At 37.9% G+C, this 19,303-nt stretch overlaps 1 protein-coding gene across 3 annotated transcripts in view; it reads left to right on the top strand.

Moving 5' to 3' along the window:
- Positions 1-4,838: 4,838 nt before the first annotated feature.
- AFG1L (AFG1 like ATPase) overlaps positions 4,839-19,303 on the top strand; it is a 63,953-nt gene continuing 49,488 nt past the window's right edge. For 2 of the 3 annotated variants that reach the window (XM_051792407.1, XM_051792410.1), the window contains exons 1-5: positions 4,839-4,992; positions 7,173-7,396; positions 16,109-16,160; positions 16,773-16,874; positions 18,284-18,414. In XM_051792407.1, coding sequence (XP_051648367.1) covers positions 4,905-4,992; positions 7,173-7,396; positions 16,109-16,160; positions 16,773-16,874; positions 18,284-18,414 — 597 coding nt within the window. In that variant the 5' untranslated portion in view covers positions 4,839-4,904. The remainder of the gene's footprint in view (positions 4,993-7,172; positions 7,397-16,108; positions 16,161-16,772; positions 16,875-18,283; positions 18,415-19,303) is intronic. The other variant, XM_051792409.1, reaches the window with a different exon arrangement.

Below are 19,303 nucleotides of genomic sequence, written 5' to 3'. Positions count from 1 at the left end.
TGTTTTTTGTGATCATGAGACTGGACTTAAGCTCTCTGCAGTTGTTTCTTCTTGCTAGAAAGGTTCTTTTCTCAGGGTGAAAGTGAGCATAAATATGGAAAAGAAAGTTTTAATTCTGTTTCTGACATGAACTTTGGGCCAGATTTCAAATCTGGAGGGAGAGAGGTCAGCTGTGTTTGTAGGTCCAAAGATTAGATGCAAGAAACCAAGCATTTATATACTCACAGATTTGTTACTACACATTGTTTATTCAACTATGACACAGATTTTCTGGCAGAACATTAATATGGATACCATAGTCTCATAGCATGAACCCATATAAGCAGTTATGAATGGATGACTACTTCTTGAATTTTGTAAAGTAATACCTCTCCAGTAGTTTTTTGTTTATTTCTTTGTTTTTTTAAAAGAAAAAGTCACATTTAATTGGAAAGGAAACCAAATCTCTCCATTATCCAGTTAGGACTCTTCAGCATTTCTGACAAGTGCCTAGGTTAACACATTTTAAACATCACAGGCGTATTTTGTCTTGTGGGGAATGCTGACTCAGGATAAGGCAAAACTCACAGGGCATTGAACTAATTGTGCAATGCCTTATGTGGAAAAATCACTTCCTGATCCCTGCAGTAGCTGCCAGTGCTTTGAAACATGGTGTTTGAATATCTGCATTGTGTACTTGCCTGCCAGATAATAATATTAAGCTTCTAAGTATAATTTGTAATATCCACGTTTATATATATATACATATATATTGTGAACTCCTGTTCTGAGAGACACCAAGTAGTGCCTGTGTAGCTGAAAGACTGTGCAGTGAATTTCTAACACATTGAGCTGTTTGAGCTATTAGAAGTAAGCTATAAACTGATAGTGAAAATGGCTGTAAGTCCATAATTTTGGGAATATTTATGCAGATTTATTAACCTGAGGCTTTATAAGCAATGTAGATTATTAACAGCATAGTTGATTGACTCAAAATAGATGAGGTTAATATCAAGTTTACCCTAAAGTGTTTTGACAGGAAAATGACTTTTGATGGAAACTGTGTTGATGAAAACTAGCTACAAAATTCATTTTCATAGAGGAGGCTGAATGGTTAGTTCTATATCAAAAGTGCATTTGTATTTGGGAGCCAAAGATGTGTCCCATCGTGGGAATATCTTGGAGTCTTGCAGGCAGGTAAACTCAGCCCTCCTTCTGCAGAAACTCAGAAGGAGTCTGGCAGAGACCCAAACACCCTTGGACACATGTGTCCCCATAAGGTTCAACACATCCAGACTTCTAAAAGCAGTGCAGTTTATACCACTAGAGGCCAGACAGGACCCCTGGAGTGGTTTGATTATACTCCTGATTTATATTCCTCTTCAAGACCACCTATACTTTTGGCTAGCTGGCAGATTAATAATGCAGTTGAACAAGTGCTAATTTAATTTCTACATGGTTGCAATATCACATTTTTGAAGGTGAGCAAAGGCATAGGTACAAGTGTACCACAGAATGGATCTGTATCTGTCCCAGGACGTTAACATGGTAGTCTACAGAAGTGTACTTGAAAGTCCTGTTCATTTAGGTTAACACCAAAACTTCATTTTGCCAAGTGCTTACAGCCAATAGACAATGAGTTCCCGGAGTGTGCAATCCACTGGGCGGTGGCATGTCAGGGTTTACCCATGTATAGAAGGCTCATAGCATTGCAGAGGGTTTATTCACTTAGGTAGAAGATGTCAGAATAGAACCAAACGGGAAGTTTTTCTATGCTGTCTTGCATAACAAGGTTAAGAAAAAAACAGTGACAATTTAAATAAATCAGATGTTTTTGCTGAAGATTATACTGTCATTTTCTCCAATTATCTTGACATTTCACCCATTCATATTGTGATCTGAGTTAATAATGGAAGAAAACCCAGCTCTTGTTGCCTTGTTTATTCTTTGTTCTCAAGGAGATAAGCTGTTTATAAAGATAACTTATTTGTTATTTAAATCATTTTTACTGAAGTTGTTTGTTTCCTTGTTTGAGTTTCTAAATATATTGCGACAATTGTGATGCATCTCTGAGACGTCTATTCAATGCACTATGATTTGTACTGGAATTCGTTCCTAAATGGGCACAGGTGTTGATAGCTATAATATGCTACAATGAGTCAAAACCAATAAATGCCCAATAAAGGAAAGATGAAAGAAAATGCACTGAAAACAGCACTTTTAAGATGTGATTAAAAAGCACTTTAGTTCACTACTTAATTAGGTATGTTGCGCTGAAGATGTGTCTGCAGCAACTACGTATTTTAAAACAGCTGAACATATTAGAGCATAACTTCAACCACTTAATATTTTCAAGATCATAAACATTATTTTTAGAATTAGCAATACTATTCAGGATATAATCAACTTTTGTTTGCAAGCTATTCTATAGTGCCCTAAAGCAACATTTTCCAAAACATTTGTTAAAAAAATAAGTTAATTGGTAGCCTAGGAAAATTACTTGCTTGCCTTCTAATGTTGCACAGAAATTTAATGCTAGAATAAGACATAGGAATTCTGGCATTGCAGAACTAAAAGTCAGTTTAAGCATTTCCTTTGTGCTTCTATCAGGAGCAGACATTTTGTTATCCATTTCTTGCACAATGCACTCTGCAAGCAACATTTCCTGAAGCCCCATCCTGACCTTTGGGTGCGTTTCTGACGGGAATGGAGGCCCAGCCAGAGAACAAGTGAGAATTACAGTTGGTGATTCCTGAGTGCCAGTGCCTTTCCCATGGAGGGCAGGCTTTTTGCATTGTGCCTTTCTGTCAAAAGAACTTTGTAGTCACAGTGGAGGTGCTTGGATAAGGCAGTCAGGTACCTACCAAAGGAGGAAGACAGTTGGCATTCTCCTGAGGAGCTCTCGCGAGCCACATGTGGGTATCTGAACTGATACCAAGGACAAGGCTTACTGTGTGCTAAGAACAAACTGGCTGAACAGGACTGAATCAGCCTCTAGATTTTGCATTATCTTTGGGGAAATTTGTTTTTGTGTTAAGGTATCTTCTTGTTGAGTTTTAAATATATATTCATAGGCATAAAAGTGATACTGATAGACAAACTTATACTGACTGACATAAACTGATACAGCTAATGTGCGGATAGACTGTAAATCTGGACAGGAATATTGTTCTTAATATTTTACAAATATTTGTCCTTAGTATTTTATGGTACATGTTTTTAAAGATAAAATCAAATAGCACACACTAGAAAGGATCAAGAAATGCAAATTCAGTTGCCAAAACTCCTCAGTGACAGCCAAGCTGGCCTGAGAACTGCGGCACCTGATACAGGCATGGTGCAGCATGATACAAATTATAGAATCATAGAATAGTTAGGATTGGAAGGGACCTCTGGAGATTATTTAGTTCAAGGCAGGGTCATCTAGAGCAGGTTACACAGGAATGTGTCCAGGTGCGTTTTGAATGCCTCCACAGAGGGAGACTCCATGACTTCTCTGGGCAGCCTGTTCCAGCGCTCTGCCATCCTCAATGTAAAGAACTTCTTCCTCGTGTTGAGGTGGTCAAGGAAGTTGTTTGGAAACTGGAGTGCATGGGTAGGGCGGTAAGGTGCTATGTGCAGCTGCAGGTGGGTCTGGAAGTTGCAATTTCTGCTGAGTGGCCAGAGCGGCATGGGGAACACAGCCCTTGGGCAGCCAGGCAGGCAGGTGGGCTCTCCAAGCGCTGCTCCACTGCTTGTGGTGCAGTTTGGAGGGCAAAGAGAGGGGGAAGGAGCCAGGGACTGGCAAAGGATTGACAGCCAGGTAAACATGAACCAGCAGTGTGCCCAGGTGGCCAAGAAGGCCAATGGCATCCTGGCCTACGTCAGCAACAGTGTGGCCAGCAGGACCAGAGAAGTGATTGTTCCCTTGTACTCAGCACTGGTGAGGCCACACCTTGAGTACTGTGTTCAGTTTTGGGTCCCTCACTACAAGAAGGACACTGAGGTGCTGGAGTGAGTCCAGAGAAGGGCAATGGAGCTGGTGAAGGATCTGGAGCATATGTCCTATGAGGAGTGGCTGAAGCAACTGGGATTGTTTAGCCTGCAGAAGAGGAGGCTCAGGGGTGACCTTATTACTCTCTATGACTGCCTGAAAGGAGGTTGTAGCCAGGTGTGAGTGAGTCTCTTCTCCCAGGCAACTAGGGGAGGTTTAGACTGGATATTAGGAAGAATTTCTTCCTAGACAGGGTGATTAGACATTGGAATGGGTTGCCCAGGGGGGTGATGGAGTCACTGTCCCTGGAGGTGTTTAAGGAAAGGCTGGACGTGGCACTTAGTGCTGTTCTGAAAAATAATATACCTGTTTGTTTCTGTTGTTATAAGCCTCAAAAATATCCCAGAGACAGAGGAGCTAACTAAACTTTTATTCGAATAAAAGGGAGAGTTCTCTGGCCAATCCCTAGTGTGAGGTCTCTCAACTTAATGGAAATCGCAGCCTCTTTTACCCCCTTGCCTGAAACGCAGGTCCCTCCCCATTTCCCCACTGGCTGAGGTACTCCGGGGTTACAGCCTTCTCGATGCCTGCAGTGTGTCCTCTCATTACATGGTCCCCTTGTTTCTGAGCAAACTGCATCTTTCTATAACTAAACAACTGAACAGCCAATAACTTGTCGCTTCCCACCACCAAATGCAACCACACTACAAATTTTGTTGCAAGAACACTTTTTTATTCCTAACAGTGCTGTGGTTTATTTGACATGGTGGTGTTCGGTCATAGGTTGGACTCGATGATCTCAGCGCTCTTTGCCAAGCTGATTGACTCCGTGTTTCTGTGACCCAGGCGGGAGCGCTGGCTCAGCGCCGCCCGCGAAGGCCTCCTCCGTAGAGCCGCGGGACTCCATTTCCCAGCGCGCCCCGCGCCCCGCTGCGGTGGCCGGGCTGGGAAGATGGCGGCGCTCGTGTCGCCCTTGGCTACAGCGCCGTGGCTGCTGCGGGCTCCGCGGCGCTGCGCCCGCCTGCTCCCGGCGCTCAGAGGTCAGTGCGGCCGCCGGGGCATTGCGCGGGGAGGGCACCGAGAAGCGGCCGCAGGAGCCGGTGCGTCCCTCGCGCCCCTCCCTGCCGTGCCGCGGGTCTCCCCCCAGCGGAGGCGGATCGGGACCAGGGGACAGGGGGCTGGTGCCGGGCGGGGTGGGCCGCCGCCGGGGTGCCGTGACCTGCCGGTGTCCTCCTGTGCCCTGTCCTGGGCCTGCCCGCGGCGGGACGCGCCAGCCGGTGTGGCGCCGGGAGTTGGCCCCGATCCCCTGGGGGTGGGGGCACGCGGACGGGGCCCTGCGGCTTTCCGAGTAAATGGTGCCGCTTTCCCCCCGGGAAACAGGGCTGCGGTGCCGTGCCTGGTTAAACGCGTTGCCTTGCGGCTGCCTCGGGTGCTCGGCGAGTGCGCCGGTGGCTGCCAGCGCCGGGCCTGGGCTGTAGGATGTCCGAGGGACTGTTTTCCTTCCAGGATCTTCCGATGCATAACAACAGCCGTGCTCTAAGCCTTTCTTTAAAATTCAGTACAGTACACAAATTTATGGAAGTTTGTGAACTTGAAGCTTAGGTTAGGAGCAGAGGTCTTTTTTCTTCACTTAGAGCCAGTCTCTGCCAGTCTAGCAAAAGTGGTGAAAATTCAGTCGGCGACAGGTGGGTCCCAGGGTTCATAAGTGTTCACGTACACATTATGTTCTGATTGTACAATGTTTATATATCCTAAGAAAAATAGACAAGCACTGCAGTTAGTAGTATGCTGGTTGCATGTGTTCTATTTGATACTGGTCTAACACTTGAAATCTCTGGAGTTTGTTTTTTATAACCAACATACTGCTATTTAGAAAAAGTTGTTAGAGCAAATCCAGTGGCTTTAGGCATGGTTTTTCAGCTTCCATGTTAAAGGCAAAGTTGTCCTTGTATATGTTGTTTGAGGACATCTGCAGGGTTGGGCAGCCATCATTGAATTGATTTATAATCTTGGTGTGTAATAAAAGTGTTACTGCAATAAAGATGTTTTTCTTCTACCCATTAAGCATATTGCTTGATCAGAGAGAAAAACCTTTTGATCTTGTGTTGTTCCTGAGGAGCTGATGTTGCCTTTTGTTTGTTATGTTATCTTGTTAAGTACTTTATTAAAAAAAAACTTTGCTTGTAGTTGTTTCGGTATTTTTGAGTGTTCCGAAGTTGTGTTGACTGGCCTATGAATTTCTGGATTTACCTTTCTCTTCTTTTTAAAGACAAATTCTTTTTCATTTTCCTCATGGTTTGGAACCTCACCTGCCTTCAGTGAGGCCTCAAAGAAAGCTGTTAGAGGCCATTGTGTTGTTTGGGACACTTACCGAAAGCATTTAGGGATGAATTTCTTTAGATCTCACAGTATTAAAAATATCTAATTGTGCAGTCTTTGATATGTGTTTTTCCTACACTCAGATCTGTTACCTTTACCATTGCTACAAATTGTGTTTTTCTTTGTTATACTTAACCTATTAAATGACAGTAGAAGCAAAGAAGGTATTTAGCAGCTTTTCAGTGTATGCCATTGTTTCTGATCCTAATGATTTGGCTAGCCTTCTTTGTAATGCTGCACATTCTTTCCTTTCCTAGTTATATCCTATTTTATGTCTAGCAATTTTTTTTTTTTTTGTTTTCTTGTTTCCAGCAGAATTCCTGCTTGGGCTCATCCCTGTCTCTTCTAGGGAGATTATGCCAGCAGAACAGGCCATGGCATTGCAGGGCTTCACGGCTATTGCCTTGCTCAGTATGGTCTTTGACTTTCTCAACTTCCTTACAGAACTCCTGGTTTGGTCTCCTGTTTGCTGACTTTTAAATACTTTCTAAAGTATCATCTAAAGGATTATCTATTCAAAGAAATGCACTTTGGAAGTTTTACCTCAGTTTGATAAAAAAAGGTCAAAACTTCCCTTAAAATGGCTCATCCAAATCTTACCAAGTGTCCAGCTGGGCTTCTTAGTGAGTGTACTTTTTAATAATAAAAATAAATGGTAAAACATACTACTGGAGTAAAGGTAGAAATTCAGTTGATGAAAAATGAAGGGGTAACATACTCTGGTGGTTGTATAGGTAAGTAATTATATATGTCTTTGTGTAAACTGTTACGAATGTGTGCTGTTTATAAGAAAATGCTTTTCAAAACGTCTCTATTAATAGGCTACTTTTATTTTTTACAGCATACACAGCTCAGGCAGAGAAGAAGACAGGCCCTGGTACTTCTACAGATGCTCACGCCAGAGCCTTGTTGGTTTGCAATGGACCTTTAGAACATTATGACTTTCTGATTAAGCAAGAAGAGCTGAAGAATGATGAGCAACAAAGAAGAGTTGTGCAGCACCTGCAGAAGTTACATGAGAGCCTTAAAGGCTACAGCATTGATTCAAAAAATCTTTTCTCAAAGGTGAGGCTTATAGTGATAAAAATGTTTTTTTGCATTTATATTTGCTCATAAGAATGTGCTTAAAATACATAAGTTTCTGTCATTAGCATGAATCTTGTTTTTCCAGATGGGTCTTTACAGATACATCATTCTTCATATTTCAGTCTCTGTTCTTGCTTTTTTTGGTTTATAAAATCCAGTGGCACTCTAGAAGTAACCAAATTAAATATTATTGAAATAATTCTGCAAGAAAATCTGGTTTTAGTTGTGTCCACTGTCTACCTTTCCAAAATGTTATTTGGCTATAGGAGAGAGGGGCCTAATCTGGGTTTTAGTTCTCAATCACGGATATTATACTTGTGTGTTTGAATTACATTAACTGAACACTGATGTTTTGTGTTCTTACAGATCTTTCATGAATAATTTCCACATCATACTGTAGATCAGATATGACTTTAAAAGAATTTTTTCCCATGTTGTTGTCTCTGGGTGAGGTGAAAAAGAAGGCAGAGGTGTGATCTGATTAAGTTTTGGAGGGGCATCACAGTTTCTTTTCAAAGGATTAACAAAAGTTCAGACATATCCCCGTTGCACAGAGACTTGTCAATCATAGTCCCTTAGCATTAGTAGCTGTTAGCCTGCTGTTGCATCTCTGTAACTTTTCCCTGAAGCTCTTGACACAATGTTTTCCAGAGCCTCTTTGATGGTATTTCATGTCTTGTTCTCATGCTATTCTCAGGTTGTTGCTGCTGTGGCCTTGCACCTGCAAATATTAATAGCGTTGTTATGGGAGGCTCTTATGGGAAGCAATTAGAACTGGTGTGAGAATTCCCCCCTCAGCTTTCCTTGACCCTTGTTTTTGTAGATTTGAGTTTATATTCGAGAAAACCAAAGTACATAAGACATTTAATTACTTGGTAAATATTAGGCCATCATAGATGTACACAGAAGCTAAACAACCAGTGAATATGCTTCATTTGCACCTGATTAACATACTGGAGTCAACACAAATAGTCATAAGCTATGGTGAGGAGAAACAAGAACAGAGTGTTTGACTGAGTCTGATGATTAAAGTATAGTGCTGGGAAAAAAGTGTGGCAAAATACACATTGCCTTCATCATCTGCACTGGAGAGACACCCTGCCTCTAGAAGGAGGGAAACTGTCATTGCTCTTCCCAGCCGGCCTCGGAGTGTTTTTCCTGTGCTCTCTATTTCTCTTGCACCACTTTTGGTTTTATTTATGGTCAGAAGTAACTGTCACATTTACAGTCAATGTTTGCCATCATCTGCAGTCCTTGCTAACAAAGCTCCGTGTCAGCCTTTCTCAGCATTCGTTACACAACATAAATCTAAATATGTAACTCTATTGAACTTCTTGCCTAACCATATACTTCCCATTACAACCCCAAATTCTCCTGTTACCTGGCACAAATACTGTATTTTGTTAGCATGGCAAGCCCAGATGATGTAGCATGGGATCAGGGGAGCCAAAACCTGCAAGTCTCCAGTCCCTTAAAATGGCACACTTTCCTCTGGCCTTTACGTACTGAATGACAAGTTACCACTCTAAGGTTCTTGCAACGAATATTAGCTTCAAGGTGTGAAAAAAAGTAGAGAAGAGAACACATATTATACCTGTGAATGGGCCTGTTTAGTACATGTATTAGTATAGCAGGGTGCAGAGCATTGGGGTGTGCTTGCCTATGGTCTTCCTCTAACATTGCTTGAATGCCTGCATATGTAGCTGCAGATAATATATTTGCTAATCATATGCTTGACTGAAAATGCTTTAAATGTCTTCCTGCCTCCTGATGGAAGGAAGGAGCTCTTTTTTTATTGAGAAGAAACCTGAATGGGAACAGTTCCATGGAGCAACAGTCAGGCACTCTGGAAGAAAAAACATGCAAGTACAGGAAGCGAAGTCCTAAGGCAAGACTGTTCCTAAAGGGCAATGAGTGTGTCTTTGGAAGCTCTGTTGTAGAAGCATCATCCTTATGGGTCCCTTCCAACTTGAGATATTCTGTGATCCAACTTATGCAGAGGGCTTGGCCACATGATCCTCTGAAATCACTGCCTAGCCAAATCATTCAATGATTCTGACTCTGATGTGGGCATTGGAGCCAAACTTGTGGGTTTGGAATATATTTTTGCCTGCTCTGGCGGATGAGTCATTTCATCACATTGCTTACCTTTTTACTTTTGGGATTTCTTTAATTAATATTATTAAAAACATAAAAACAGTGTGTAAATTATAGATGTAGGTTGAAAAATGTATGTTTATGGTATTTTAAAACACTTATTAATGTTGTACGTGGGCGTGTGCCTGTAAATTCATGTTGTCTTAATGCATTTGTGGGCTAACTCTTGAGTCTAAATCAGTCTCCTGATGCGATTTCAGCAAGTACCAAATGAAAAATAGAAAATTCCTCTTTGAAAAATGGTTATTTCTTATCTTTGGTATCCAGAGCAATATGGCAGCATGCCTGAATGCAAACCTTTTCTGCTTAAGTGTAAGGAGATCAAGCTGGAATCAGCTTGCCAAACTATTTCTATAAGTGGAATCTAGCTGTCCAGAGTTTTATAACTTGAGAATTGTTGATGTGAAAATTTCTTGGGTTTGGGGTTTGTTTTTCTTTTTCATCTATCTGGACTTCTTTTTAATCTTTGATGTTAGGCTCATAATCTTTTAATTTGCCTATCTTGAAATTGTCTTACTGCGCCTGGACTATAGAAGAAGTCACTTGAAAGGGAGCCAGTTATCAGGCTTGCTCCTGTAATATTTTTGGACATACTGCCAGACTTTTATTCATTTTCATATTCTAGAAAAAATGTTATGATGAAGGCATTGGTCTTGCTGTCAAACCTGAGGATCAGTAGGCTAAAGCATTTTGATCTTTATTGGAAAACTGTTTTGGACATTTGGATATTAGGTTCTGAAAGGGCTGCCTTTGAGAATAGTTTTGAGAGCTGAATCACTGTTAGATTAGGTGTTTTATACTGGCTTTGTAGATCAACCATTGTATAGGTTATTTACTGATTCTCTCATTGGGAAGCATGAATAAGGAAGAAAGTCTGTATTGCAGAGAACAAATACTAATCTTATTTTATTTAAGGAAATGTAATGCTACTTTTTCCCCTGCATAACAGAGCTAATGGCAATAAAACCAGACTGACTGACGCTTCCTTAAAAGGAAAAAGTCAAATGCCATTTTTTAAGATGAGAATGTGTTTTTCACTAGTTCATTTAAAGCACTTCACTTCTTTATTTAACATTGCTTCAATTCCATGCTTTAATTTTAAACCAGCTTTTAAAAATTGTTGTATGGCTCATTGGTGGAACTAATGCCACAGTCAGTGAGAGGCAACTGTAGAACTACTTGCTATTGGGGTGAGTGTTGTTGTAGTTCGAGGTTTTTCTTCTAGAGCTTGATTTTTCTATGGAAATCTCAAGATGATAATCAAGGTTGAGCACTGTAGTGCCATGCCATACATCAAAACTCCAGAAAAGGAGGAGAGCAGTGAATTTTGCGTGAATCTGTTAAAAGCCTAGCTTGTGTAATTAAATCAAATCATGATTCAGGCTGAAGAAGTCACAACAGCTTTGTTTCTGTTCTGTTGTCTTTGAGGATGCTATTTGCCAGTTCAAACAGAGCTCCTTTTGAGATAAAATGAAGCCAAATAGAGTATGGATTAAATTCTAGTGCAGGCAAGGTTTTGCTTCAGCAAAGTTGTAATCAACATCCTTAATGAAGGTTTTCCCCAGAATAAGTCACAACTGTGACTAGGTAGTTGGTAAAATCATGTGCTTGTCATATGTCTGCATCTGTTCAGGAGTTTCCTAAGTAAGCAAAATACCTGTTTTTCTATTATGGACTTCCAGAGTAGAGATGCTGTTGCAGACTTGGTTCGGGTTTAGAGAGCAGAACTAAGGCTTTTCGTGGCAAGAAGAGATGCTGGTGAATACTGCTGTCTGGAATTGGCCTGGGTTGAATAGGATTTGTGTAGATTTATGAGTGGAATTAGTTCACGTAACTAGTAGAAGGCATCTCCATGGAGTATTAATGATACAGGGCACAGGTAAATCCCGTATTTGTGAATAGCTTGTTGTCACTCTCCTCCCATGAGGGCCTGGTACTTTCTAACTTTGAATATGCTGGGAAGTAAAAGATAAACCTTATGTTTTTGGGATAGAACAGTTGGTTTCATTTTTCTTTTTGTACTTAATGGGCTTTAATAGATATAAATGAAACAAATGGTTGTATTTTAAATTGTTTAAAGATTTATTTTAAAAAAATCAAATACTTTATCAGTTATACTTAGTATCTTGTAGATTGACTTTTTGCTTTTTCAGGAGGTTTTTGGCAACTTGACTAGCCTACCTTTAGTATGAAATCTCCTGTGTTGAGAAGAGATTTATCTACTGGCAGCTTTTAAGAAATAAAAAACTAGTGGTGCTTGGCATTTCAAGTGTACTCATTTTTCCTGGGTCTGTCATTGAAGAGAATGTGGTAGAGGGGCTGCATTGAAGAAAAGGGAGTGGTGAAAGAGAAGCATCTCTCAGCCTCTTCTGTAGTCTGATCTTCCTTATTTTATTGCCTGATTTCTTCTGTGATATAATTGCAGAAGCCTCTTCCAAAATAGCTGTTATTCCAGAAATAGAAACTTCACACCCAATACAAGAATGGTCTGCTTTGGTTTTAATTTTGTTCTTCTTTTGTCACTTTTTGTCTAAATAGTTTTATTCAGTAAAATATGGTAAAAGGAGGATTAGGGAGCAAATATTTGCATCAGATACAATAGAGAAGCATTTCAGTGTTTATAGAAGGGATTTATATTGCCTCACAGGCCAAAGCTTTCTGAAATGAGTAGTTTGGGACATACACCATGACATCAACCATTTTGATTCGTGGTAATAAAACTATTTTTTTTGTGATTTAGTTTTTTTGGGGCATCATCTTAGAAGGAATCTTAGGGAAAAAACAATTAGTCTTGTTGCCGACTAAGTAGGCTTCTGTTTTTCAAAGTTATTGCTCAAATTCGAGCAAGGACTTTGATCTTCAACTTGGTGAAGGCGTGGCCTTGTATGTTGAGATATTTTGAGATCCTCTGAATTGAAGTTCAAGGCTGTAAGAGTTTGCACGGACATTTCAGATCTCCAGCTTTTCAAAATAATACCAATTGGGACTTCTTAAGAGTTGTCGAGTTGCTGTACTAATGACTTGAAATAAACTCAATTATAAGTGAGGTCATGTTTTGAAAAGAGGTATGAACAATAGTAAACACCATTCAAGACCTTGAAAATGTCTTCAACTACAAGAGCAGCCGAAAAGGAGCCTGAAAGAGTGGGAGAAAGAGGCAGTTTTGTTAGCATTTAAGAGAGACTTGTCTCTTGGATTTTGCATATTTTAATTAACCACCTTAGTAGCCTAACCATCTTAAAAGTTTTTCAAATCAGTAAATATTCCTAGGAAATGAGTTGCTTGCTTCTGGTGTTTGAGCGTGGGAGAAGGTGGGAAGATGTTGCACGTTATTGAAGATATTTAAGAAACAATAAGAAGTTGTCAGAATGAAGGAGATGTTCTGACCAGTTCAGTTCCTTTAGATGAGGTAGGATATCGTTTGATTGACAGTGAAGTTTAAACAAAGAAAAAATCTGATCTGATAGGATCAAAGCAAGGCTTGCAGTTTTGAAACAGAAATGTGTAAAACGGGGCTTTGAGCAATCTGGTGTAGTGGAAGGTATCCCTGCCCATGGCAGGGGGGCTGGAACTAAGTGATCTTTAAGGTCCCTTCCAACTCAAACCATTCTGTGATTCTATGAAAACGTTTTGATAACACAGAAGAGAATTCTGTAAATATAGGGATACTAATGTTTATATCATCTTGTGGAAGTGTAAATATTTTTAAGATATGAATGATTTTCAAATTAAAATCTGTAAGTCAACTATCTATAAAAGGAAAAAAGGCTTCTGCTGTAGCATGTCTTGATGATAATGAAACTCTGTGAAGCACTGAATTTATGCTTTCTTAAGTTATTGCAAAGAATGTTGTGGGAATTAAGAAACTTGGAGGACTCAAACATTTGACATATTTGAGGTGATGCCCCTGTTTGAAAGAGTGTGGGGAGCCTTTAAAACTTATGTATAAGCATTTCAAAATTCTCCCCTTCATACTCAAATTTTGTGCATCACTTATTATCTCTGGATTAGTGCATTCTAAATATTAACTTCAGCATCCTTAAATCTTACCATTGTTGCAAAAGAAAATGTACTGTCAACAAATTGAACATTATTATATCGAGACCCCAAATATTCATCAGGATAATATGGGAATGAGAAGTGAGGAGAAGCTCATTCATTTAGTTTGTCTTCCTACATTTCCTACTTCTCTCTCTTCCCTCCCTGAAATAAATTTTCAGTATTAAAAATCTACTAATCAAGTTTACTTTTTAAAAATAAAATATATTTCAAGAAAAAAACCCCAAAACAATAAAACAACCCAAGAATATAAAAATACATTCTTAGCATTATACAGTACCTGACAGGATTAAGGAAGTGATTATACTGAAGCGATCAATAGTGTCACTTTTGGCAGAATTATATGTAAAATATTTCCTACAAACTTCTTGAATTCCTCAAAGAGGACGAGAGGTTTTCTGACATTTGATTTGCTTTTAGAGATGACCAGCTTCAGCAGATGTGTTTGGATCTGCTGCAGTACCCATCCTTTTCAGGAATTAGATATCACTCAAAAATTTTTGTCTTCACAGGGAAGCTAATTTCATTTTTTGAATCAACCAGAAATTGATTTAGACTTTTATGGAGCCCAAGCCATTATATTTATTTCCGTTAGTCAAAACCCCTTTTTTCTGTAACGCGTTTTCCAGAAATAAATATGCCTAAAAAGACAAATATTAAAATGGTTAAATGTAATTAATAAAAAATTCGCAGTGAAATACTTGTTCTGGTCGTATAACCTTTACAAAGACAAGTAAAGCTGTACTCTAAACAGATTTATTTTTCTAGCTTGGTGTCATTCCTTGTGAAAGTGCAAATCAGATTGATACAGTCTTTCTTTGAAATAAATTGAATGTGATAATCTTTTGTCTTGTTAAAATGACTGTTGTTAATATCAAATTAAAACCAAAGAAATTATGAATGTCTTTCTTTTGGATTTTTTTCCATTCCTCCTTTCTTTGCTGTGTAACTTTGAGCATCAGTAGTTTTACTGAGTGCAAGCTCTTAAAAAGTACACAATGAAAAATATTCAACAGTTAAATTGTCTTGCAGTACTTTGAAAGCACTAGCAAATAGTTGCAGCCTTATCTATTAATGGAATGGTTTCAGAACATCTGAAACCCTGTCCAACCACAGATTGATGATACAAATTTTTGATTACCCTATTAATATAGCTTAAATGAAATCCAAAAGAGGATCTTATGTAAGAGCCATGCTTGGATATTTTCTGAATGAACTGGTACTCCAGACCTGAGATGTTAGCCTTCTACGTTTTGGTCATGAATTTTCTTTCCTATTCAATTAGTGTCTTGCTGCTGACTCCTCTATTTCTTTAACATGGCACTGTATTTTGAAGAAGTGCTTTAGATTCAAGTTGTTTAGCAATTACCCAGCTCCAAATGAGACCCCTGGGTTGCAATTTTAATATTCTTCTGTGTTGCCTCACCCCACAGAGCTCTGAAAGTGGAGCCCTTTAAAATAATCAAATAGTCTTCAGCAGTGTTTTTGCAGATATCAATTCATTTTCATGGATTTGATAGAATTTTTTTTAAGATCTCTATTTTTTTAGAAACTGTTTCTTTTCAGAATTATACTTGGAAGGGGCTATGCACAATACTGGGGGGGAGAGGGAGAGGACTATTTCCAATGGAAAGTCTTGGTGTTATTTGAAGTTTTTCCATATGTATTTGAGTAAAATAGAATAAACCATCAGGTGTCCTAATATATGTCCTGAATAATATTAAGAAATTTAAATTTTTTAAACTGTGTTCGTTCCAGATAAAAGTAACTCACTTGAAAAAATGGTTAATAAAAGGCATACTTTTGAAAATATTTTTTTAGATTTTTATATATTTATGCATATACACACACAGGCATGTGTATATAGGTACATATTTTTACTGTGACTCCATTTATTTTAATAATGTTTAAACCAGAGATGATTCTGCATTTGAGATTCAAAGCTGAGAGAAAGAGGTCTTACAATGCTCACTGGCTTTGCAATACTGATTTTCTGAATCATCTATGAGTTTATATCTTTAGCAGAACTGCTCTAATAGGTATATAGTGCATATATCTATGAATACTATTAATACTGCTTAATTTGATATCCTTTTTTCTAGAACTGTTCAAATGGCTTAATGAGGGAAAGGATTTGTTTTGATGATGATAGACTGGGAAATATTAAATCCTTATATATATATGTATATTTAAAAGGCATGTGTGCTAGGACTGGGAATGGGGATATTTTCAAAATGATGTGGGAAAAAGGCCCAGCCAAACCTTGTGTGTGTGTTTTGTCTCTTTTATAGAATTCACACAAATACAACATTGATTGCCTATCAATTCTGAGCTAATGATTTATTCAAGATTGCACTTTGCTAGCTAGTGCTACTTTTGTAGTTAAGTATAGCTACTTTCTTACTATACCACAGCAATATGTTTGCTTTTATTTTACCCCATATCCATATTTATTCTTTTTCTCTTGACTTGCAGCTCCTTGCCAAAAACAAACCCCCAAAAGGTGTTTATGTCTATGGAGATGTGGGTAAGTTTCATTTACATCCAATGGAACTTCCTCTAATGCATGTCTCTTCAAATTCTGAACTGTCTAAAAGCTTTATGGAGCTTTATTGCTTTAATGAATTTTACAGGATTAGTTTCCTTCCACATTATGATGTAATTTAATACAATTACAGTCTGAATCCTGGAATCTGTTTGATTGGGCCACATTACTATGTGTAGTTTTCAGCATTACCCATTCCCTAATATTTAAGAATGCAGTTTAAGAATTTGGGAAAAAATTGTGGAGGCCACCAGAGAGAATTCATATATTCTAATTGCAGCAGTGCAGCATGAAATCATACTTGCTTTCCGGAGGAAATACTAAGGATGTTTTCTGGATGTATGTGGAGTAATTTGTACAACCTTTGGGCCATCTCTGTATGAATCAAAATTTTAAAACAGAAAAATAAACATGCAGTTGTTCCAAGTTTTTGAACAGAAAACATAACTGTTCTTCACAGCAGTCTGGTCTTGTACTTACTCTGTGGAAGACTATTGTTGAATTAATTCAAAGCTATCAAACAATCATTGTTGTAATCAGTACATACTGTACTTTATCTACCGGTTGAGTGCTTTTTATTGTTTTTATTTGAAGGCACAGGAAAGACAATGGTGATGGACATGTTCTATTCTCACTTAGAAGTAGAAAGAAAAAAGAGAGTCCATTTTCATGGTTTCATGTTGGATGTACACCAGAGTAAGTGCAGACACGGGTATTGACAAGAATTTTATGAAATATGATATCTATAAAAAGGTCTGTCTCATTCTTATGTTCATAATAATCACTGTAAATTTATTCAAGTATTTAAGAAAAAAAAGGTAAAAAATAGGAGAAACGTTGAAGCATTTTAGCATTGTCTGTCAGACCAGTATAGATATTAATTGCATATTATTTCTCAAATATCTTTTCTGAAATATATATATATATATATATATATATATATATATATATATATATATATATATATATATATATATATATATCTTTTCTGAAAGATATATATATATATATATATATATATATATATATATATATATATATATACCTGATTATATAGAAACTTGGGTGTGTTGTTTAGGATGAAATCCTTAACTAAATATTTTCCAGTTACCAATTAGCTTACATGAAATCTGAAGAAGGCAATTGCTAAAACTGAAACTGGAAAGGTTAAACTCCATCTGCGTTTTGAATAAAGAATAACTAAATCAGGTATAAATGCCAAGGAGAATGGAAACTATTCTGGTTGATTAACTTAGTAATACTATGAGTAATTTGGAGGAAAAAATAATAGAAAGAAGTTAATCCTAAGTTTCAGAAAATTTTCTGACAGGGTGAAAAGCACTTTGTTTTGACAGAGATGCTGTTTTAGATATTCTAAAATTTGCTTCTGTTTCCAAATTTTATGACCTTATATGACTGTGAAATTGTTAACTATTGCTGTAATTTACAAATGTTGTGACAGCTGCATTTTTCTTGTGAGGCTTTCATCAGTGTAAACAACTTAAGCCACTTCTAGTACTCACTTTTCTATCATCACTGGGTCACTCTTGAGATTTTCCATTTCCGTTTTTTGTCATTTGTGCTTGATCTTAACAAAGATAGCTTCCTACTGCAGAGTCATTGTCTTCCAAACGTTTGTTTGTAGTCAGATGCAATACAATCAGTATCCATACAGTAAAGCATGGATATAACAATCTTACCTTCTGCCAGTGTCATCATCTTCACATTTTAAAGCATGACTGTGTTGCTGTGTCTGCATTCTTTTAACTAAATGCATTCTAAGAATACCTTCAGAGCAAGATAAGTCTGTAATTAATATCTATTTATAAAAAATAAGGTATAGGTGCACAGCATTCAAGACTTCTTTGATTTTTGTTTTATATATTCCTAAACAAAAAAATACGAATCATAGAATCTCTGAACTTTTAACTGTTGCCTGGATGTGGTTGAAAACTGTTTTGCCCTCCTGAAACTAGATTAAGTTTGAAGCTTTCTTATTTTTACTAGACTGGGCTAGTTTTTATTTGGTAGCTAAATAATTTTGTTCTTCCAATCTTAGGAAAAGAAATAAGACGTATTTGTTCTTTTCTGTTTTATCATCTAAGGAATACATCGCCTTAAGCAGAGCTTGCCAAAGAGAAAGGCAGGATTTATGGCCAAATCATACGACCCAATTGCACCGGTGGCAGAGGAAATCAGCAAAGAGGCTGCTCTCTTATGTTTTGATGAATTTCAGGTAAAAAGGCAGAGATTACTCCTTTGCTTCAAGGGAAACTACAGAAAATTACTTTTGATCTTAAAATATGACACTTGTTACTGCTAATATAATATTTTAATCACTCCAGCAGTGAACTGTAGTGAACAAGTTGAAGAGTGTAAGTCATTTCACAGTTTTGAAGATGGCGAGGATCTGGTTTTTTTTTCCACAGTAGATAAGATGCAAGTTGGCGGTGTAAGTGCCCTTATAGTGCTTTTGTTTACCAGTCTGTTTATTGATCCTACAAGGAGGAATTAGAGTTTGTCTAGAGGCTCATGAATGCTTCAGGGCAGGGGCCATCATCCTGTACTGAGTCTGTCCAGTACCACCTGATACTTGCTTGGCATGCCTTGTCTTTGCTGTAGTTCATATAATGCTACAAAATACTCTCTGTGATTAAGGATATGTAAATACCACGTCAGATTCAACCTAAATTCTTTCCTAGAATTATTGAAGTCTTTGGCATGACTGTGCCAGATTATATCAACTAGCATTTTAAGAAACTTTCATTTAATTAAATGTGAAAATTAAAATAAGCTTATAAAATGATCTTTGCACAAGCCGACTTGATTGTTTCATTTTAAATAGCTTGTGAATTTTGTTTTAAGGGCACATCACAGACTTAAGTATAAAATTGCTTTATTTATTAGTAAAGAAGCTAGAGGTATTTGGCAGTTCTAACCAACTGGGATTTTTTTTTTTTAATTTAGACAGAAAATGCAGAACAAGATAAGAACAGATCTATGTTAGTTCTCAAATCACCGATAATAAAAGAATAATCTATTAATTGTCTGTGTTATGCTCTTAAATGAATACATTTCTGAAATAGATGGAGCAATTTATATTTACTGGCTGTTATTTTACAAAT

Source organism: Manacus candei, unplaced genomic scaffold (assembly GCF_025592945.1).
Source record: "Manacus candei isolate 608988 ecotype Guabito, Panama unplaced genomic scaffold, ASM2559294v1 h1tg000034l, whole genome shotgun sequence".
In the NCBI taxonomy this organism is placed as follows: Eukaryota; Metazoa; Chordata; class Aves; order Passeriformes; family Pipridae; genus Manacus; species Manacus candei.
The sequence above is the reverse complement of the archived record's forward strand: the minus strand, read 5'-3'. Positions and strand labels throughout refer to the sequence as shown.